We start from the raw sequence: 22,806 nt of genomic DNA, 5'->3' as shown, positions 1-22,806 counted from the left end.
CCTTTATATCTTTTAAATTTTAAAAGACAGGAAAGCATACTATGTTTTCCTGACATAAAGTTCTCTCATGGAAAAATTAAACCTGTAATTATAACCAAAACAAAACTTTAATTGTAACCAAATCTCTAAATGTTGACAGAAAATCAGCACATGCATCTGTCCAAGACCAGGAGTAGTGTCATAATCAACCAAAAACCTGTCATGTTTATGGGCATTTATCCAGAGTACAGTGACTGCCTAAAGAAGACAATTATAATGGTCAGAATTGAAATTTACTTTTAGTGGGATGATTAGGAGTGACCAATCCCAAGAGATAAGAATGAAAAGTTCTAGGAGCCTGACTTCAATTTGACAAATGAAGGTACACATTTATGTGTAGAACTGTGGTGATAAAATGTAGCAGTAAGTGATGCCACTGCCACCATCCTGGACCACACTGCGTGCCCATCCCTGAACCCTGCTGGTCTGCAAGTACAGAATTCTGGGTGATGCCAGGAAACTGGAGCTGCTCTGATCTAATCTGAAGCAGTAAGTTAAAGAGGCCAGAGGGTTAGGAAATGAGAAGCTGGCAGCGGAAGGATGTGTGTGATGGGGAAAGTGAAGCAAAGAACTGACCCTTTCCTCTTTCTACAGCTCAGATCTGCCGCCTGACACAGGGGCCCTCCTCCACTCCACCTAAAACCAGATGTGCTGTCTCTTTACTAGTTCTTAACCAAGAATTCGTAAGCAATAGTGCTGCTACCTAACTTTGTTCTTGCATTATTGCAAAAACACTTGAACTTTTATTTCTAAAAGACCTGCATGTATATAAATTACCCAATTCTACTGATTCCTATGTTAAATTAAATTATATCCTTTGAAAATTAAGCTTAAGAAGGAAATGATTAACATTATTTTCACCACAAGGAGTTCTTTTCATTATATTGTCGCAAAGTATGGGAGCCTGCTCTTGTCTCTCTTCCAACAAACCTCATGGAAGGCATCATTTAAATTTTGTTTTGATCTGTGGTTTGATAAAGTTAAACACAGAAGGTGATTAGAGTAATGATGCATCTATCTACAGCTTTGAGTATAATATTGATCATATATATTTTGTTCTATATAGTCTTAGAAAATGATTGATAGTTAGTTTAAAAAATTGGGGGGTTATTTGATGCAGGGACAATTGGGGTATAGTCTAATCTTAACGAGACCTAAATACGTATCAAAGAGCCCAGGATCAAAAGTATTCTCTGGTCTAGTCTTGGGCCAACATGAGCCATCTTGCCACTGTAAAATAAGAATAATATCTGTAAAGAGTAATGGAAGGATATTATGTGTTAATTCATGTGAATAACTTTGGGAGGAAACTGGCTTAGATAAACACAGGTCTTCTTATCTCATAGCCAGAGCGAATGTGTCAGACTTTTCTTGTTAAATGGTTACTTACATTTCGTAGGACAAAATCCAAACAGCTTATTAGTGTCGTAGTCTGCGGTGGTCGCGCACCAGAGCCACCCATCTGACCGGCCAGCATTTGTGCAGTCTGCATACAACTTGTTTCCAAACTTGAAGGGAAAAGCACAGGGGGCTCCATTTGCATTGCCCTGCAGCGTGTATACGGCTATGGAAATAATTTGCAGTTAGAATCAGAGTGATTCTGAATTTAAACACTGAATTTCCTGTAAAGAGTCTATAAGACTTGCTCTTTTAAACATACAAAATCTCTGAAATGTAATTAAGAATTCTTACTTAGGATAAGCTCTGAATGTCAACTGGTAGCATAAAACCAACGTAAAGAGTTATCTTTTCCCAAAGTGAGAATTCCTAGAAAAATAAAGACTTTAACTTTCTGAAGAATTTATTGATGATTGGATTGTCAGTGGAGATAACTCTGAGCTTCTCTAATCGTTTTGATGTAAGACTTGCTCTTTTAAACATACTTGGGGTACCTACACTGGAGAGTCCCCTCATTTATTCAACCTGTACTCCCGTCTTTTGCTGGACATCTCCAATAGACTATGTAGGAACTACATTTTCTACTTCTGTTGGAACACATTTTCCTCCTTCCTCTTACAAAATAATAATAGTCACTTCTATTGACATCAGCGTTAACTTCCACATTTCCTCCAAAACAGAGGAAAGGCCATCCTTCCGCTTGGTTAATGCCATAGCATTATCAAAGCATTAGGTTGAAAATAACTAAAGCTATGCAATCCCAGCATGCAGGTGACATTTAAGTTCCCTCCAATCTTTTCTTGTCCATCCGGTCTTTGTAACACTGATTATGAGTAAGAATAGGAATTTTGGCTAGCTGCCTAATTTGTATCACAAAAAGAAACCATTCAAAACCACCAAAACCATTAGCTACTATCTACAATTGACCCTTGATGTCTTCAAAACCAAATTCAAAAAGAGCAAGTGCAAAGTTCTGCATTCAGCTAGAACAGAAAATGAAACACATATGGAACCATTAGGGTTTTTACTTTTTTGTCTTTTTCTTGGTATAGGGAACCCAGAGCCTTCACACTCAGCTGTCTCCAACCCTTGTTATTTTTTATTTTGAGCAGGTTCTCAAAGCTTTGCAAAACTTCTCAGCCCAGGCTCGAACTCGTGATCCTCCTGCCTCATTTACCCAGAACCTTGGATTACCAGAATACATCAGCACATACAGTTAGAACCACTGCTGCTAAGAATTTGCCTTAAATCAAAAGGATCAGAGTTATCTCCACTAACAATCCAACCACTCATATAGATAAACTCTTCAGGACCGTTAAAGTCTTTATTTTTCTAGGAATTCTCACTTTGGGAGGTAATAACTCTTTATATTGCCTTTATGCTACCAACTGACACTCAGAGTTTATCCTGAGTAAGAATTCTTCATTACATTTCAGAGATTTTGTGATTTGAAAAGTTCTTGAAAGACACTTAGCTTTTTAGCTAATAAGAAATGTGTAAGACATATAGCACATAATAAGAACACAAGAAATGTTAGCTCCTTCCTTTTTGTACTTCATTTATTGCACTTATCCAACCAGGGCTTTGTTTTAATTTAATTATCTCAAAATTATATTTTCATCAGCTGGCTAGTTGTAAATAACTTTAAAATGTTATTCTATCATCAGTTCCACTAAGTTACAGGACTAGTTGTCCAAAACGTAAATTGTATATGTTATGTGCTAGATTCTGAAAGAATCATGCCAACTTTTAGTCACTGGGATGCCTGTGCCTTTCTATGAAGAAAACTCATAAAGACTTCTCCATGCCCTAGGGGCACTATTTATTAAGTTGGTCAAGAAAATTTCTTGCTTTGTACATAGATGCCAATCCAAAAGGGCTCTTTTGGGACTAACTTGGCTTATTTAATGATTACTAAACCTCTCTATATACCAGGTGCTAATGAGATTGAAAGGATGAAGTTCCACCCCAGACACATCATTAAAGTATCATAAAACTGCAGTGTAATTATTCTTCCTCATGTGGTCCAAAGTTTCAGACAACTCTCAAATCCATCTGAAATACAGCTCTGATTCTATTATTCTAAATTAACTGTAGAATCAGCCAACGTTACAACTCAGGTTGATTGATATCAGTTCAATTGTGTATTCTATTTAACGTGTCTCAGGTTAACTCTGAGGGTCTACATCCTCTAGAAGGAGTATTTTAAATACTGGGAGATTGTTAGAGAGTATTCAGAAGGTGGTCAGTTGACTACCTGCATCAGTATCACCCAGAGCTTCATAAAAATGATTCAAAACATCCCTGTGCCCTTCCTGTTCTGCGCTAATTCAAACTGGGGAAGAAGGGAGGTTGCAAACTCCATTTTTAACAAGCTCTCCAAGTGATTCTTAAGCATATTGAAGAATGACACCCGCTCTCCTAAACCTTAGGCACATTTGTCTCAAAATATACAGGAGGACAGAAAGGGCAGGAGATGGGGAACCGAGGCATTGTATTTTAAAACAAGTACAGTGATGTGTTAGTAGCAATCTTAATCAAATTGAATTCCTCAATTAGCATTAGCACAACTGTTCCATCTGTGGAAGTTGACTCAGTCAAGTTCGATTTACCATTCTTGCCCTTTAATTTTCTATCGATTTTCTCCTAGGAGTCTGTATTACTTAGGCTGCCTCTTGAAATTTCCAATTCGGGCATTATGTTCAATAAATAGCTTTGAATGACTTTTATGAGCCCTATACTCACCCTATTTCAATTTCTACTTAGACTGTCCCTGAAAATAGAAAGCTAACAAATTATCTCCTTACAAAACTGAATCCCTGTGCTTTGTCTCAGTTGGGATAAGCTATGTTCAACACATCTTAGCAGCCCGAGCAACAAAGAAATTTTGAAAATACATAAATGTTGTCCCTAAAGGAGGCTCTGCTCTGACCTTGAGGGTTGTCTTAGATAACACTTAACAATAACTAAGTGTCCAAACTTGAAATGGGGTGACACTATCACCTGACTCAAAAGACCAGCCTTTATACATGGCTTCAAGTTCTTTTTTATTTTTGTTTTCTTTTGTAACAGTTTCCAGAGAATGCACACTGGCCAGGATAGAAGAAGATGAAATACACTGATTTTATTTAACCATCAAGAGCACAAAAAGCCAACCACAGTACAATAACTTCCCACCACAGCACTGCTACTACTTTCAAAGACAGCTAACTAAATACGGTGCATGTTAATTTATTATCTAACGCCTCTAGTCTGGTTAGTACATTCTCTCAATACTCAAAGGGTGACAAATTCAGAAACACTTAGAAACCCAAACTGTATGGAAATTTGCCAAAAATTTCATTTCAGGCAATTTGAATTGATAAATACTGTTCTAAGGATCATTTCCCTTGGGAAAACTTAAAGGAAAAGAATCGTTTGGTTAGACTCATCTATCATGAAATCTTATAAAGTTAAATAGGAAGATTTAAGTCAAAGGTTACAGAAAATAGTTTTCTGAAAAATTTTCTGAAAAGTTCTGCAAAGTTGAAAAATAGAGAAATTCAAATGGAATACTGTCATATTAACTACAGATAGCTAAGATATTATTCAGGAACTTTTAACACGTTTATTTAGTGTCATGTTCTAAACAAAAAAGCATTCAAAGCGGTTAATATTTCTAATAAAGACCTTTTTTTTTTTTTTGATATAGGAATCTAACTCATGACTTTGCGCTTGCCAGGCAGGCGCTTGTGCTGCTGAGCTAAATACCCTGACCCCAATACATACATGAACATTGTTATTTTTAAAAATTCTATCTCAGAAAAAGACAGAAATACGACACAAAGATAAAAAAATGCCAAGTTTCTCACCTTCATAACCTCTGGAGCACAAATCATCTGTGGTCCCATAGATCTTCCACCGGCTCCACAGGCCAGATCCCTTGTACAACATAACATTCTTTTCTTGTTTATTGCCATAGTTAAAGTACAGATCTTCACCCTTGATCCCAAAAAGTGTGTCATTTTTGCACTCCCATTTCTGAATCTCACTTTTGGAGTTGCAAGGATAGAGGGTGACAGGAACCCAATCGGTTTTTGACGGCACTCCCAAGCATAACTTAAAAGCAATGCTCATGACCTGGTCCGGGGACACCCATCGGAATTTCTGTAACTTTGAGTCCTGGTTGCAAGGTGCAGTTTGGACTGCATTGGAGTTGACTGCTTCTACACAGCGCTTGTGATCTTCATTATAGATTAAAAATTGTCTCGTATCTGTTACAAAGAAGAAATAAAACGCGTGAGTGGTCATGTAATAAGTATAATGGCTTAGGTTAAAAGTTGCGTATCTTTATATTTCCTAAAAATGTATGATTACAGGAAAAGGAGAGGTAGCCAGACCCTGGCCTGGCACGTTTTCTTCCGGGGCATCCCGGAAGCAGGAGGGAGGAGCTGACTTCCGGGTTTGCCAGCCTTAGCACCAGTGGCCACTAGCAACCAGCCGGAAGTCCTGGAGATGATGAAGAGCCTCAGGAAAAGGCGCACTTGACATGCAGTGAGCTGCACATAAAGGAAGATAACAAAAGGGAAGAATATCAATCTAAAAAAAGAAACTGAAGTAATTCAATACAAAAGCTGTAAAATTAAATACACGAATTTCCCAGAACAGGATTTTGAAGTGTGACATATCTGAAATCTTTTTGAACCAGAAAGATGAAACCTACATATAATTATTTTACTGATTGCCCTAGGGGCTTTTAACTTTCTTAAATTTAAAAAATATTGTTACTTTAGATAACGTTATCATCCTTTTATGCCCTGAAAGTTTTTGAAATATATTCTGGGTAGTAAAGGTCAGGCCCACTTGATAAATTTTATCTTGTTTTCTTTTTCTCTTTCAACATTAAATAATTGAAAGATTCGTGAAAAATTCTTCTACATTGTTGGTAAGGAAGTAAATTAGTACAACCACTATAGAAATGACTGTGAAGATTCCTCAAAAAACTGAATTATGTTATGTTTGCTTCTTTTTTATAAAAATCTTTTTAGTCTGTCTTGCATTCTGAGCAACTATTTGGAAGATACTACACAGTATATTGTTATTGTTATGAAATTTTTTTACTTTTTATTATTATAAAATAAAAAAAATCACTGGGCCAAGGATTTAGTTCAGTGGTGTAAGCGCCTGCTTGGTAAGCACAAGGTCGCGAGTTTGATCTCTGCTACCAAAAAAAAAAAAAAAAAAAAAATGACTTACTATCTAAAATGTCTAATATAGTATGTTAACTTTCATTTTATTGGCATATTCAATCTAACCTTTATAGACTAAAAGGATACAAAAGTATATTTAATAATTATTTCTGGTTTTCAATAAAGGACAAATAAATGTAATTTTTATATCACTGGAGACATTTAGAAGCATGACTTTTTTTCACCAAGTACATTTATTAGAAAAGAAGAAAGTTATGAAATATCCTCATATCTTTCCTTAAGAAATTAGAAATGAAAGACAGAAAAAAACAAAAAACACATAGAAGAAAATAATAAAGATCAGAAAACACAATCCCTTTTCAAAATGCCATCATTTTTCATAAAAATTAACATTTTTATTCTTCCATTTCTGTAGAAATACACTCTAAACAACTTTGATCAAAGAACAAAATTAGAGCTCCAACCCTCTTCAATCCCATGACTTATAACAAAGTCACACCAATCATCACAGCTTTTGAAACAACAATTTTTATGCTTGTAATTTGGAACTGGTGATAAGTAAATATATATGGATGGCTTCTATTAGAGTACATAACTGCCAACTGGCAAAATGAGACTTCCTCTCAGAAAGGGAAAGAAAAAAAGGACTCAGTAAGCATATTTTTTTCTTTAAATCAAAGTTGAATTCATGTCAACATTTTTCTTTTTATATTTTTTTTAAAGAATACACAAATGGGGCAGGGATTTAGCTCAGTAGCATAAGCGCCTGCCTAGTAAGCATGAGGTAATGAGTTCAATCCCTGGTACAAAAAAAAACAACAACAACAAAACAAATGAAATTTTTTTTAATTTTAGAGGATGCATATAAATTATAGTCTTCTGAAGTTTTCCTAAATTCTTTCAACTTATTTTTCATTTTTGTTGTTGTTTTGCTTTTTAAGACAAGGTCTCATTATGTAATGCGGGATGGCCTTGAACTTACTGTGTAGCCCAGGCTGGCCTCATACTCTCAGTGATCCTCCTGCCTCAGCCTCTCATGCGCTGGGATTACAGATGTACACCACCACTGCATAGTTCTCTCAAAAGAGCTGATAACATTGCAGATTTTGAGGGTCTGAATAAACCTATTTTTAACCAAATCATTCCAGTGAAATAAAACCAAGAAAAGTGCCACGAGGAAGGTTCTCCTGTGTTGTAAGAGTTTTTTTCTGGCCTGGGTTCTGTTTGCTGTTCTCGATACCACAGTGGGATCCACACCACCCAGAATCTAAGCCTGACTCATAGCTGGAAGAGGTCACTTTCTCCCTGCATGCTCCTCTGTCTCCCTCCGGCTACACTTTTGGAGACCTCTGCCTCTTTGCTACCTGGGATCCTAAGTCTGTGCTCCATTGAATGGCTGCCTGGCTGCCTCAGCTGTTACTCATGTGTGTGCATTTGATTTCTTGGAATTGGGACGCAATAAAGCCTGGATCCAGAACACCTGCTTCTGTTGGCATTGCCGGGGTTGACATCTGTCACCCGAACTTGCCATACCTGACTGAATCGCCTGTCTAGCTGGACTCTGCCTCGCTTGACCCCATTTGCTTGCTGCCCATGCCCTTGTGTGACTAAATGAGGAATTTTGTGCCTTGGCAATAAAATTAAAATTTCAACAGTACAGTGCTTGACTCATAATAAAACACAGGAGATAGGAAATTTTTGTAGATTTTTTTAAAACTAGAGTCATGTACCACATATGAATATAAATTTAGTCCCCACTAAAAAGGTAATGAGTCCTGAAACTTCTGTCAGTTAATTCATTTTGGCTATTTCACTTGCTGTTTTCCTTTCTGGACTTGTTTTCCATCTTCCAGATAGCTTTGCTCAATAACATCTCATTGTTAATAGTAAATATATCTTTCCCTTCACAGTTCAACTGCATTGATTGTACTGTTGAACAGCAAACACTGAGTGTTTGTGTCACCTTCTACTACTGAACTATATTCCCAGTCTTTTTTTTTAAACAGGACCTTCCTAGATTGCCCATGCTGGGCTCAAATTTGTGATTTTCCTGCCTCAACCTCCTGAGTACTGGTATTAGAACAGGTGTGTACCACCATGCAGACCAACAGCACATACTGGCTGACCAACTGAGTGGTAACCAACCATTTAAGGTAAGGCATAGAAAAGTCTGTACACAAATAATGTTGCTTCCTTAGAGGGTTTATACCTACAGGACTTTTATTTTACATGCCTAATTTTCATCTGTAGTTCCTTTCAACTTTAAGCGTGATGGAAGTCTTCTCTTTCTCATCCATCTAGCTTGGTATACCCAAAACATAGGTATCATCCTGGATTTTCCATTTTCCCACACTTTTCAGGACAATAGCAAAATCTATTGGTGCTACCTAAAAATATACTACAAAGGTTAATTTCATGAGATGACTTGGCAAACTTGTGATGGGCAGATATCAGGTCAAACACTATTCTACATGTTGCTGTAGTCTTTGCTGAAGATGAGAAATTCACTTAAATCAGTAGAATTTGAGGAAATTAAAAGAAAAACCAAACTGTGAAGAGGGAATCCATCAAAGGAGAGAGACTTCTGCCTCTAAACTGCCTTTAGTATGGATTTTAAATGTTCCCCAAAAGCCCATGTATTAAAGCTTTTTCCTCAGTGTGGTATTTCAGGGACATGGTAGATCCTCCAGGAGGTGAGAGGAGACAAGGAGAGAGAGAGAGAGAGAGAGAGAGAGAGAGAGAGAGAGAGAGAGAAAGGGAAAGAGAGAGAGAGAGAGAGAGAGAGAGAGAGAGAGAGAGAGATCTGGAGTCCCACAGTTTTCTTGGAGAGCACACTTCCAGGGACTCAAGGACTTTTTACAAGGTCTCACCTCTCTCCTCTCTCTCTTTTCTCTCTGTCTCTCTCTCTTTCTCTGTCTCTCTGTCTCTGTCTCTCTGTCTCTCTCTGTGTCTCTGTCTCTCTGTCTCTGTCTCTCTGTGTCTCTCTGTCTGTCTTTGTCCCTCTCTGTCTCTCTGTCTCTGTCTCTGTCTCTGTCTCTGTCTGTCTCTGTCTCTCTCTCTCTCTCTCTCTCTCTCTCTCTCTCTCTCTCTCTCTCCTTCCTGGCCATGAAGTATACAGTTTTACTCTTCCACCATGATGTGCTACCTGGCTATTAACTACCCAAAGCAATTGCTGTAGCTAATCATGGCCTGGACCCTCCAAAGCTGTGAGCCAAAATAAAGCTTTTCTCTTTATAAATTGATTAACTCAAGCATTTCCTTATAATGATGGGAAGCTGAATTATACAGACTAACTGTAATAACAGCTTTTCCCTGTCACTCCTGGACTCACTGTTCTCCACAGTTGTGTGAGCCAATTCCTTATCGCTCTAGACACACACACACACATTCTATTTCTCTGCAAAGCCCTGTCTAATACATATGTCCTCCTCCAGTCTTTTCAACTTTATATGCCAACCTATAACAAACCTGCTCCTACTCTCTCTGAAGTGCTGTCATCGAGGAGATTAACATCTGTCTCCCAATTTCCTTCCAGCACCTGGGTCTGACTTATTGCTAACTCCACAGTGCCAAATCTACTGCATATAATGGTTGCATCCCCTGAATCACAGTACAGTGTGATTTCTATTTTCACAATTTCTTTACTGTATTGCCTGGAATGTATACCACACTGTGGCTGAATATTAATACTTCACTCACTATGTTCTCTTACCTTAGGCCTTGGGCTAGAATATTTGTTCCTAACCAAAGATTATTCCTTGACAATAAAGACCCTGTGACCCATGCATCACCTTTCAACCATGCTGTTTTTCTGTTCCTCAGACCCACCAGTCTCCTGTCTGCACCAGCAACTTCGTATTTTGAGTTCCTTTTTCTGGGTCTGCTAAGATGCCAGGGCAGGTATCAACTCCTTTACAAACTGGCCACATTTGTTTACTTTTGTCTGTGTCTCATCTGTCATGTACTACTAGTGTAAAGTCCATGAGAAAAATAAACTTGATCTTTCTGGTTGAACACAGTAGTTTCTCTTTGGGAAGCATGTAGTCATCTCTCAACAATATTAGTTGAATAAATGAAAGCTTACTTAATCTGAAGCATCTTGACAAACAGTTCAGATAAATAATTTAATAATTAGGGGTACATTTAACATTAGCCTTGTTCCCTGAAAGCTTGCTTCTTTTCCCAAGAGCAATTTACAAACACTTATACTTACAAAAAAAGCATTTGGAAATAAAAAGTTTCAACATGCACTTATCTAGTTGTGTTTATTCAACTTATCTTTCGAAGTTAGGAAGCAGAAGTTCCATATTGTCTCCATCAGACAATACAAGGAAACGTAAAGTTATCACATTATAGTGATGTATTTGTGCATAATTCTTCTCCCCCAGCAGTCAACAAGTGGGTTTGCATTTATCACTGTCTCTGTGAAATGCATTTGACTTAAAATGTCATACTTCCTCTTCTGAAAGGACTTTTAGCCCTGAGCAAAAGGCAAATTGGGGCATTCTTGTCACCCTTCACCACTCTAATGTCACATCTTTATAAAACATTCTAACTTTTATTTGTACTAATTCTGTTTTTATAATAAAAATATTGCAAAGCTGAGCAGACAGAGGGTCCCATTCACATTTTTGCCTTCTCATTTCATTTTTAAGATCTGAGTTTCTTGTTTTAATACTTACACATCAGAACCTTATGAATTGGAAAGATTCTCCCTGTATCTGAACTCCATCTTTCTATGTCATACTTACTTTGTGACAAATACTTGGCAAACATGTACTGTATGCAAACACTGTGCTAGTGAAAAAACAAACAGAAGTCAAAGAAGCAAGTTCCCTGACCACACCAAGTTAATACTCTAGTCTGATTATTTCAAGGGCCAACAATAAGGAAAAATAAATTTAGGAATGGATTGATAAAGCTAAATCAACATCTCAAGTTCATAGTAACTGAAGTTCAGATATCTAATACCATCAGCATGAATTTTTTAAGTATATTTTACCATTTTTAAATTATTATACAGCATTAAATAAGCAAAGACTTTTCCAAACCCACCAGCAAAGAAACCTTAGGTTTTAAAAGGTAGGTATGTAGGGATATAAGATGATATTCTATAGAGTCTATTACACCTTTAGTCTTTCTCTACCATCAACACATAAAATGCTGACATAAAAAGATAAAAGAAAATAACTTCTGGAATAGCGGGACGCTGAGTTAGCAGAACATAATCAAGCATATTCTAGTGGTAGTGAGTGCCAGAACATTCCTGATTCCTCTTTGGCCTTTGCCATCTTAGTGCATGTTGGCCCCACTGCCAAATTCCACAGCATATCTTTTGGCCTGGGTACTTTTTCTGGTCCTCAGAGACTCCAGTCCCAAGGTTGCACACAGAACTGTATAGAAGGGACCCCGGGATCAGCTCTTCTCCAGTGATGGGCAGGTTCAGGGCCTTGCCCCTCAGATGGGATGACTGTGAGACTCTGAGAGAGTGATCCTTAATGTCACCCACAGCTCCCCTGAGATCCCCAACTCCCCTTGCCCACTGTGGTCACAGGCTTGTCCACACACTTTCCCTTCCTGTCTCACTTCCCCATTCTCCTGCCAGTGCTTCCTGGGATTGCCTTGCACTCAAATCAGAGCACAGCTGTCAGATACCTTCAGGAAGAGCACAAACCGCAAGATAGGGTATGTCCATCAGCCTTAGGAAGCAAATGCAAAGCCAGGCATAGTGGCAGATATGTGTAACTGTGGTACTTTAGGAGGCTGAGGCAGGAGGATCACAAATGTATACACCAGCCTGGGCAACTTAGCAAAAATAAAATAAAAAATAAAAACAAAAATCAAAAATAAAAATCAAAATAAAAAAGATCTGGAGATGCAGATCAGTATGAAAGCCCTGGGTTTAATCCACAGTATTACCCAAATAATAATAATAACATTAATAACAGGAAGAAAAACCTATGACGGTTTCCCCCCAAAATACTGAAATCAAGTGAAAATTATTTACTAAATACTTAGTAGATACGAAAAGCTACACTTGATGCTAGGGGTAGATGAAGAATCATCAGGCTAGGCTTGATCATCATCAGGATTGATCAAAAGGTAAAGGAAAAATTAAGAATTATTTTATTTCTCACTTCGATCTTTCATTCATTCATTAAATATTCAGAATACCTACCAATTTGTCACTACATTTGGCTATTTGGGGAGGTACAAATATGAATCTGAAATGGCTTTTCTTTTTATTTTGGTTTTTCCAGAACCTACGCTTTCGCACTGAGCTACATCCCCCAACCCTTTTTAAATTGTTTTTTCTTTTAATTTTGAGATAGGAGACCACTGTGTCACCAAGTTGTCCAGGCTGAGCTCCAACTTGGACTTCTCCTGACTCAGCCTCCCAGAGTTCCAAAATTATAGGCCTTTGCCACCATACTCAGCTGTGAAGTGATCCAAAGCTCAAGGGGAAGACAAAAATGCATGAAATCCCTATGACATTCCTTCAACATCTCTACAATATTAATTTCTATGTCAACGCTCATCCTCCCTCCTCGGGCTTGTCTACCAGCAACTTTTGAATGTCAGCTCTGCCCCAACATGGGAACAAATGAACACATATACAGGTTTTGTAGAAGTTGTTTGCACACTCGTGTTTGTTCATCCACATGCAGTCATGCCAGTGAACTCTTTCATCCTGTCAACTTGTATGTAGAGCTTCACTGTGTGGTTCCCAGTTAACCAGATCCAAGAGCTTCCTGGCTGTGTGACCTTGGTCAGTACCACTCACTGCTCCCATTTTCCCATTGGTAAAGTAAAAGAGAGGTAACAGGACCTAAGCACTGTGGTAAGAATTAAATAAGATAATTTAAATAAAGATCTTAGAATAGTTCTCATTATAGCAATTGCTTAGGACCTATTTGTTATTATTATCATTAACTTCAGGAAATTGGTCTTGGATACCATGTGCAATGGTTCAGAGCCAAGGGAATTAGAGCCAAGGGAGAGCTGATTCAGCAACCTAGAAAGAGAGGAGGACAGGACAGAAGGACACAGAAAGCAGGGATCCAGAGTTTCCAGCCTCAGAAGCAGACAGCATTAAAGGGAGAAAAATGTTTTTGGGGACTGGCAAAATATGCAGTCAAATTTTGGCTCCACCATGAGCTGTGTTGCCTTAAACTGACCATTCCAGTTTCCTGATCTATAAAATGAGGATAGTTCTTTGATAGAACATTAGTTCTTTGATAGACTCACTGTGAACCCCTATGTGAATTCATGTAAAACCCTGGAGAATCATTTCACGTGTAGTAAATACTGAATCAACACATCCTTGTCTCCCTCTAGAAATAAAAAAATCCAAAATTGTGATACAGGAAGAGGATCTAAATCCCTCTTTTAGCATATGGTGGTTTTTATCCACATGTACATCTTTCCAACCAATGCACTCCAGCTGCTAAATTATGTCTACTTAGCCTGAGTCAGAAAACACAGGCAACTGAAATGACAGACACACTGTTGGTGGGAATGTATACTAGTGCAATGACTGTGGAAATCAGTGTGAAGAGGCCTCAAAAACCTAAAGATTAAAATTCCAGTTGAACCAGTTATTCCCTCGTAGGTATCTTCCCAAAGAGATTAGAGATAGCATATTACAGTGATCCATGCATAACTATGTTTATAGCAGCACAATTCATAATAGCTAAATCTTGGAAGAGGCCTATATGTCTTTAAGTAAGGAAAATGTAGTATTTATGCCCAAGGGAGTACTACTCTGTCACAAAGAGAGATAAACTTGACTCATCTGTAAGAAAATGGAATGCACCTCCCTCAAGACCATAAGGTTAAGCAAGATAAGTCAGACATGGAGGCTGAAATGTCACATGATTTATTATATGGAAAACTCAAAACATAAATAAATTAAAGAGCAAACTAAAATAAGAAACAAGGAGATAAATCTTTTGCAAAAGGGAAGGGAACCATGAGATGGAGGGAGGAGAGGGGAAGAAGGGGATGAAAACACAATTGAAACGTGTTGTGGACAGGGACCACCTCCTCAGGATGTGTGTAATCACTGTGTGAAGCAAACATGGAATAATAAAGAGAAGGAGGAGTTGAGGGAGAAGGAGGAGGAGAGGAGAAGAAAACATGATCAAGAGTTCGCTCTGGTCCTTGCCGCAAGGATCTTCTGTTACCTACTCTCCTTTTAGAGTCTCAGGTTCTCCTCCAGCAAAAAGAAAGTGTCACCTCCCCACCTGCCTTGGGCAAAGCTAGGGTTCCTGAGATCTATACTGCAACTACATTTATTTGTGCTCAATACTTGTAGCTTAAACCACAGATCACACTTAGTCACTAAAACTCTAACCTAGTCCTCCGCTGAGACATACAGATGTGAACACAGACCTCCAAATACAAGCCCTGAGAAAAGCTATGAAGTGGAGTATGAAAACAAATGAAATACGAGCCAAGGGCTGGTGTTTCTCTCCCACTTAACTGCATTTTGTGGAAAATAAATACTTTTAAGAATTAATATTGTAAGATGGTTTTATACTGAATAATAAGTTTTCAAGAGTAATGGTGAGTTTTAATACCATGACAGCGTGACATTCTCTTCCTTAGCATTTAGATGAGGAAAATGAAACAGGAAGAATGAGAGCATCGGAATTAGGTGGTTTTTTGCATATATTAAAGTCAGAGTCATTATATGGTGGCTTCCCGCTCTGAGCCCCTGACCTAGTCCAGAAAGGCCAGCCTGATTCTCACTCAGCCAGTCTTAAATTACAGCAAGAAATCTAAAGGGAGGTGGAAAAGGGAGAGTTGAAAATGAAGTTCAAATCCAAGGTCTACCTCTGCCTACTCAAGCAGTGCCTGTGAACCTGCACAATGATCACACTAAAACTTGACTTCCCAGGTCGCTCTTGCTTCATAGAAGCAAATCTCCCTCTGGTTTCACAGCGGGCCCTTGCCCTGGGCTTTTTCTAGCCCCTGTGGGAGCTGCATCCTGAGAGCTTGGAGAGAGGCCCCTGTTCCCTTTGCTCTGTGGTCCGTGGCACTAGTTCATGAGATCTTGTCAGTCACAGCTCATCCCAACTCTGCATTTCAAGGCATCGTATCAGGAGCTTCACATCCACCATGGTGGGAATATTTCATCACGGAAATCAGTAAACACCACAAATCAAATCACTGTTTTGTTTTTTTTTTTCTTCTGAAAACAACTTGTTCAGTTTACCAGCACGCTATTACTCACAAACCAAATTCTCTCATTGTCAAGCAAAAAAAGTCTCTGCTGGTGGTGTTCAACTCTACCACGTGTCTACTGCAGCCATAATTTCCCAAGACCTAAATGTTGGCAGTGAGGGGTAAAAGATAGCAGGCCGAGAAGGGCAAGTGACCCCTCTGGTACCTGGCCTGGACTCCCAGGCACACTGGCGCACATCCACCCTTTCATGAAGCCCATCCTGCTGGATGCCTACGGTGCTGCTCCCTCGGGAGTGGAAGAGAAGGTTCTGGGTTGACCAGAAGCAAGGATGGAGGGTAGGAAGCCAGAGAAGGGGCCCTGGAGATTCACCTGTGTGTTGCTTTGCTAATGAAGCTGCTGTTCCACCCACTTTACCCAGATCCCTCTCCTTACGTGCTACTTGGACTAAGAAAAGGTAAATTGAGGATCATGGGCTCTGGGGAGAAACACAAATTTTGAAAGGGGCCCCTTGACCTTTTTTGTTTGTTTCTTTGCTTTTGATTCTCCAAATAAACAGTTCTTCAATACCTCTTTCTCTCTCCCCCAATAGCTATGCCTAGGAAAAGGAAGACATAGGTCAGGGTGAAGCATTCTGCTGTCTCAAGGAGGCAAAACTTCCTAAGAAAATTGAGAAATACTTCTTCCTCAAAAGCATTGGTGCCAGTTTAAAAAAAAAAAAAAAAAAAAAAAACAACTAAGGGCTGCCCATGATGGGAGCTGTGGCCCTATGTGACGAACGTGATGATTGTCAGCCTAGAATGAGACTCCTCTCAGTTGAATGTGCAATTGAATAGCAGTGAATATACAGTTCACACCACATTTCAGTGTGTGTGTGTGTGTGTGTGTGTGTGTGTGTGTGTGTGTGTGTATGTGTTTGAGACAAAGTCTGGGCCCTATTGAGCTAAATAAAATATAATAAATCAATTTCTTTCTATTTTTTTCTTCCTTTTCTTTTTTAATATGACTACATTATGCAGCTGTTCCTGCTGGACTGGACTAGCTTATAGAATCCGGGTTTTAAATTATTCATTCAGCATCTGTCTGAAGGCACCTCATCACAGGGAACTTACTACTCCTCAACAGACTACTCCATTTAAGACAACAGAACCCTTAGATTTTCTCAGGTCTGAATTTTCCCCTTTGGGGCTTAGAGAATATTTTAATTCTCTTACACAAGATAGAAATATTAGGAAAGATAGAGATAGAGAGGGGGCCTCACCTACCAAGTCCAAGTTCCAGAGACTCTTCTCCAGCACCTACTATCAGCTGAGAAAGCCACTATGTAGCCAAGACTCTGGACCCCAGGAGTCTCGGTTCAGCATGTTTTCTTGAGAAACTTTGCCTTCTAGTTCTTAAAATACCACTCTTACCAGAAACTAATTATTGTTGCAGGAGGAGGGAAAACCACTTCTTTTCACACTTAATGCTTATACCAAACACATACTGTGGGTCAGAGATTTGTAACTCATCCAGTCAACACTACAACTCATGCAAAAGGAAATACTATTTTCCCCATTTTATAGACATAGAAACTAAGGCACAAAAGTGTAAGTCACTGCTCAGGGTCATACAGCTAGCAAGTGACAGAGGCAGGGTACCAACCATGCTGCCATCACTTGTAATTTGATAATCACTACTCTCCATGGTTAGTAGGATCCAGTTGTCAAACACTCTCTCTGCAGGGAGTCCCCCCTCCCACCACCATCACAGCAGGGCTCTGTGCAGGGCCCCTGGGACAAACTCTACTCCAGTTAGCTGGTGGAAATAAAGGCGGGTGAGGAACAACAGCAAAGCACCAAAGTTGAAATCCCTCGTAAACCATCTCAAAAATAAAAGCAGGAATAAAAATTGTCCCACGCAGTCTTGCTGAAGCTCAAGCAGGTTGAGTGGAAGAAACAGAAAGACTCAATAACATCTTAGAGATTTTGAAAAGCTCTGAACCTACTCCTAAAAAGCAATCACCTATCTTCAGCCAAAGCGCGATTAAAAACTGAAAGCATCTGCTCATGAGACAGTTTGACCAATTTAGAAAACAGATAAGGATGAGCCTCCCAGCCATAAAAATTGCAAATTATTAAAAATGGTTCCCAGGAGAAAAATGAATGTGGCAATCACATGGAATCCCAGGGAGAGGGGAGTTGCTGGGTGATCTTGCCCTTGGATGTGGGAGAAGAATCTTTGTCCTCCTCCTCTCAAACTGAGAGTCTCAGAAAGTAATTGTTGGGAGTTAGTTGGAAATGGAGCGGCACACCACAGAGCAGGAAATCCTTGCACAAGCTGAGGAGAGAGAGAGCCGCAGGGCTCCTGCAGGCAGCACCTGTCACGCGGGAAGCTGTCTCACTGCTGGGCTTGTAAACCTGGGGCAGGCTGAGATTGTACCTGTGTGCAGGTGCTGTGAGGGAAGTGTGGTCTCCTCTCACAGGTGAACACAGGAAGGACTCGTAGCATGAACCTCAAAGATGAAAGTACGCCCCAAGCCCCCACGTCATTGCAAAATTCCCACCTCATGGCTGACTTACCCAGGAGCTGCACAGCCACAGGCACGACAGAGACAAAACCCAGGAGCAGGGACAGCCTCATGGCCCAGGGTTTATCCTTTTCTCCCACGATGCAAAGGAGAGCATGAAAAAGAAACACACAGGACCCCTGACAGTCCCCTCTGTCCCCCAGTCTGGCCCGGGTCCTCAGGGTGAAAAGGAGGCCAGAGGAAGCTGCCCCTTTTAAAGGGTTCCTGAATTTAGGAAAACCCTCCAGTAAGGAGATATCCTGTCACATGGGGGTGGTTACAAAAACAGGAATTCAAAGTTACAACTTTGCTTCGTAAGCTAACTTCTGAGAAGGGCAGGCACAGGGGGAAGAGGAGAAAGGCACACGTGCGAGAGAAGGGTGACAACAGGGAGGGGTGACAACAGGGAGGGGTGCACAGCTGCCCTGGCTTGCAGGGAAGTGACTGGGCCAGGACCTCTCTGCTGCTAAGTGTGCAGCTGAGTGGAGAACAGGCTCCTATGGGAAGCAGGGAGTTAGGGGTCGCTATGCAGAGACACCCACTCTAAAGGGACAAAAACAACAGATGCTAAAGGGTAGTTTTCCTGGGGAACAGTTTTCATGGGGACAGTTTTCATGGGGGACAGTTTTCCTGGGGACACTTTTACTTAAGAGGCAACTGATCTTATTCTCTATACTCAGTGCTCTGAATCACCCTCCTCCTTTTTTCCTGGAAATTTTTAAAAGACACGGTTTAAATAGAGCTTGGCTCCTCTACCTGGAGGAAAAGTGACAGAAGCTAAATCTAAATTGGAATTCCAGGAAAACCAAGAGCGAAAGAATTCTAGGAGCCTTTGTCCAAGTCAGAGCAAAGAGGGGCAAAGGATGGACAGGAAAGTGTGGCAGTTGGGCCCCGCCATAGTGGCCATCCTCAACTTGGAAAGGTCCTCCAGTGAGAAGAAAACCTAGGTTTTAGGTCAGATGTCTGTTAGTGTCATGATCAGAGAGAATCTTTGTTTAAATGAAAATAAAAAGTTAACAGAGTTTTCATGAAACACAATATCAGCCCCAACATCATTTTTGCTATGTTCTTCAGAAGTAAAACATGATTTAAAAACATCTTGAAACAGACACTAATGATTAGATAGCTGCGAGGTGACTGAGTGTGGGAGATGTTTAGTAACTGAAAGAAAGAAGCTACTGGAAACATTGTATTTTTGAAATTTTAAATGAATGTTTTATCTTCAAATGGGAAGAAAGTTCCAAAGATTCTCCATCTTTGTGATAAAGTTGAAAACTTTACTTCCTAAAGAAAATTGTGATACAGTCCTCTCATAAATTTAAGATTATTACAGGAAGAGAAAAGATGACAAAATGTAGGACAGAAGGTCAGTGTTTTTCACAAAGCCAGTGCCTAACTGACCCAAAAAAATTTGCTTGGGAAAGAGAATAAATGAAACAAAAATGTTTCAAACATGGTTTTATCAATTTAGATTGAAGAATTTTAATGAATCATTTGTAGCTTTTAAATGTTATTTTAAAAATGTCGTCATATTGCCTTGAGAGTTTTGCCTAAGTTGGATTTATATGATTTCCAAAGGAAGTACAATTTGAGTAATCTTTACACTCATTCTCAGGATTTTTTTTTAACTATAAAGTGTGTCACATCACATTGAGGTAGTAATCAAAATTTGGAATCAGTAGTAAAGCCTGTGGCTTTGAAGCAACACGAAGCCAACTTTTCCACATGATATTTATCTGCATACCCTTAACCTTTTGGAAATAAAGATTTGTTAAGCTGGAAGAGGTGACCAAGGCAAATAAGAAACCTGCTCTTAGGGAAGTAACATATCAGATGTATCAGATGGCAAAATAGTAAGTTCCAAGAACCCATTCTTCCATCTAAACAACTACTGAACTGGCAGAAACTGTCTAAAATAACTATTTTTGAAGTTTAGAGTCTAGCTAAAAACTTGGACCAAGGAGGCAAAAAAAGGCAACAACAACAGCAAAACCCTTAATCTGAAACCTACAGAACACTGACAAAAGAAAGTCAATGTCTACATAAGTGGAAAGATATCCAGATTCATGGATTGGAAGGCTTAATATTGTTAAGAGGATGATATTGTTGAAGGCAATTTAAAGATTTATGCAATCCTTATCAAAATTCTAATTTTTTGCAGAAATAAAAAAATTAAAAGTCACATGGAATTTCATGGTATTCCACATAGCCAGATCAGTTTTTTAAAAAAGTTGGTAGAGTCATACTTCTTGATTTCAAAACTTACAATAAACCTACAATACAGTAATTTAAACAATGTAATTTAGCATAAGGACATATAGGTCAGTGGAATAATTAGCCTAAAAACAAATCCTGATGCATGTGGCCAATTGAGTTTTGACAAAATATTAAGATCATTTAACAGTATTTTGTGGTTCTTTTGGTGTTTAGTGTAGGGATTTTTGTTTTTCTTTTGCAGAGCTAGCAATTATACTCTTTGCAATGAGGTATGTCTGGAGTCCTCTTTAATTTTTGCTTTCTTTCCTTAGTTCTTTCATATATATATATATATATATATATATATATATATATATATATATTGAGACAAGATCTTGCTACATCACTAAGCTGCCCGTGCTGGGCTCCAACTTAAGATCCTCCTTCCTCAGGCCCTCAGAGTTCTGAGATTACAGGCATGAGCCATCACACCTGTTCAAGAACAGTGTTTTTAATAAATGATGCCAGGGAAATCGTATAAGCACATGCAAAATAACAAAGCTGAATTCTTACAACTTATAAAAATTAACCCAAAATGAATCAAAGATTTAGGATTATAAATCTCTTAGAAGGAAGCACCAGGAAGACTTTCATGATATTGGGTTCAACAGTTTCTTAGATACGATGCAAAAAACACAAGCCACAAGAAAAAATAAGTAAATAAATAATTTTATCAAACTTAAAAACTTTTATTTATCAAAGGATGCCATGAAGGTAGAAAAAGACCACCCATAGAATAAGAGAAAATATTTGTAATCATACAATTAGTATTCATAGCAAATAAACAAGTATGACTTAATTTTAAAAATAAGCAGTGAACTGAAAGACAGTTCTCTAACAAAGATCTAAAATGACCAGTGAACACATGTGAAACATCCTGAGCCATCAGGGAAACAAAAATCAAAACTACAATGAGATGCCATTTCATATCTAAAAGTATGTCTTTTATCAAAAACTAGTCAAAAATAATGTTGGTGAAGATATGAGAAACGGGAATGCTTGAGCACTGAGAATTTTATAGTATAGTCGCTATCAAAAGCAGTTTGAGGGGGGCTGGAGATTTAGCTCAGCGGCATAAGCGCCTGCCATGCAAGCAGGCAGTCGTGAGTTCGATCCCTGGTATTGAAAAAGACAAAAAAAAAAAAAAAAAAAAAGCAGTTTGAGGGGCTGGGGATTTAGCTCAGCGGCATAAGCGCCTGCCTTGCAAGCAGGGAATCATAAGTTCAATCCCTGGTACCGATAAAAAGGAAAAAGACAAAAAAAAAATAGCAGTTTGGCAGTTCCTCACAAAGTTAAATATAAAATGACCATATGATCCAGTATTTCCACGTTCAGATAGACACTGCAAAAAAATGAGAACATATCTGTACAGCAGTGTTCATAGAATTATTTTTTACAATATTTAAAAGGTAAAATAAACTCAGGGGTTTATCAGAAAACAAACAAAATGTAGTGTATATGTGCAGTGGAATACTATACAGCCATGAAATCAATCTTGGTTCTGTATAACCTTTAAACATTATGTCAAGTGCAATAAACCAGGCATAAAAGGAGAAATATTGTGTGATTCCACTTACTTGAGGTGAATAAAATAGGAAAACCCATAGAAAGAGAAAGAAAAGAGCTTATCAGAATGTGAAAAGATATGAGGGCAAAGGAAAATAGTTATTACTTAATGAGTATAAAGGTTATGTCCTGGATGATGAACGTTCTAGAAATAGTGGCAATAGCTAACTTTATGAATGCACATGAAAGCTCCTGAATTGTACAGTAAAAAGACAGCAACAATAGTACATTTTATGTTACAGATTATTTTACCACAATTTTTAAAAATCTCATTGCTTTTCTCTTTTTGTATTTTGCTTTTAGTTTTGGTTCTAGTTTCTCGTTAGCTATTAATGATGGCGGTTGATTCCATCTATTCCTATCTTCAAGCTGAAACTAAAAAAATTTCTTCATTTGGTACCCAGCAAGACAAGTGCTGAATTATGTCATTTCCTCGTAACCTTCTCCACTATCAGCCACCTGACACTCTCAGTTCCACATAAGAAATTCTGGTCTGCTTTGCCCTCAAACCCTTCCAGTGAAATTAGCTCAACAAATTCCTGGAAAACCTATTAGAATAAAGTGAACGTCATAAAAATGCAAGCACTAAGTGTGTGGAAGAGTTATGTTTACAATGTGCTGTA

At 38.7% G+C, this 22,806-nt stretch overlaps 1 protein-coding gene across 1 annotated transcript in view; it reads right to left on the bottom strand.

Annotated features, from left to right (window-relative positions):
- Mrc1 (mannose receptor C-type 1) overlaps window positions 1–18,615 on the bottom strand; it is a 110,178-nt gene extending 91,563 nt beyond the window's left edge. Inside the window, exons 1-3 of the mRNA XM_013144549.3 lie at window positions 18,375–18,615; window positions 5,289–5,690; window positions 1,430–1,603 (exon numbers count right to left, since the gene is read on the bottom strand). Of these exons, the coding sequence (XP_013000003.1) occupies window positions 1,430–1,603; window positions 5,289–5,690; window positions 18,375–18,435 (637 nt within the window). The 5' untranslated portion in view covers window positions 18,436–18,615. The remainder of the gene's footprint in view (window positions 1–1,429; window positions 1,604–5,288; window positions 5,691–18,374) is intronic.
- Between the last annotated feature and the right edge of the window lie 4,191 nt (window positions 18,616–22,806).

Source organism: Cavia porcellus, unplaced genomic scaffold (assembly GCF_034190915.1).
Source record: "Cavia porcellus strain 051 isolate PalLab524CR breed Dunkin Hartley unplaced genomic scaffold, mCavPor4.1 scaffold_27, whole genome shotgun sequence".
NCBI classification, from domain to species: domain Eukaryota; kingdom Metazoa; phylum Chordata; class Mammalia; order Rodentia; family Caviidae; genus Cavia; species Cavia porcellus.
The sequence above is the reverse complement of the archived record's forward strand: the minus strand, read 5'-3'. Positions and strand labels throughout refer to the sequence as shown.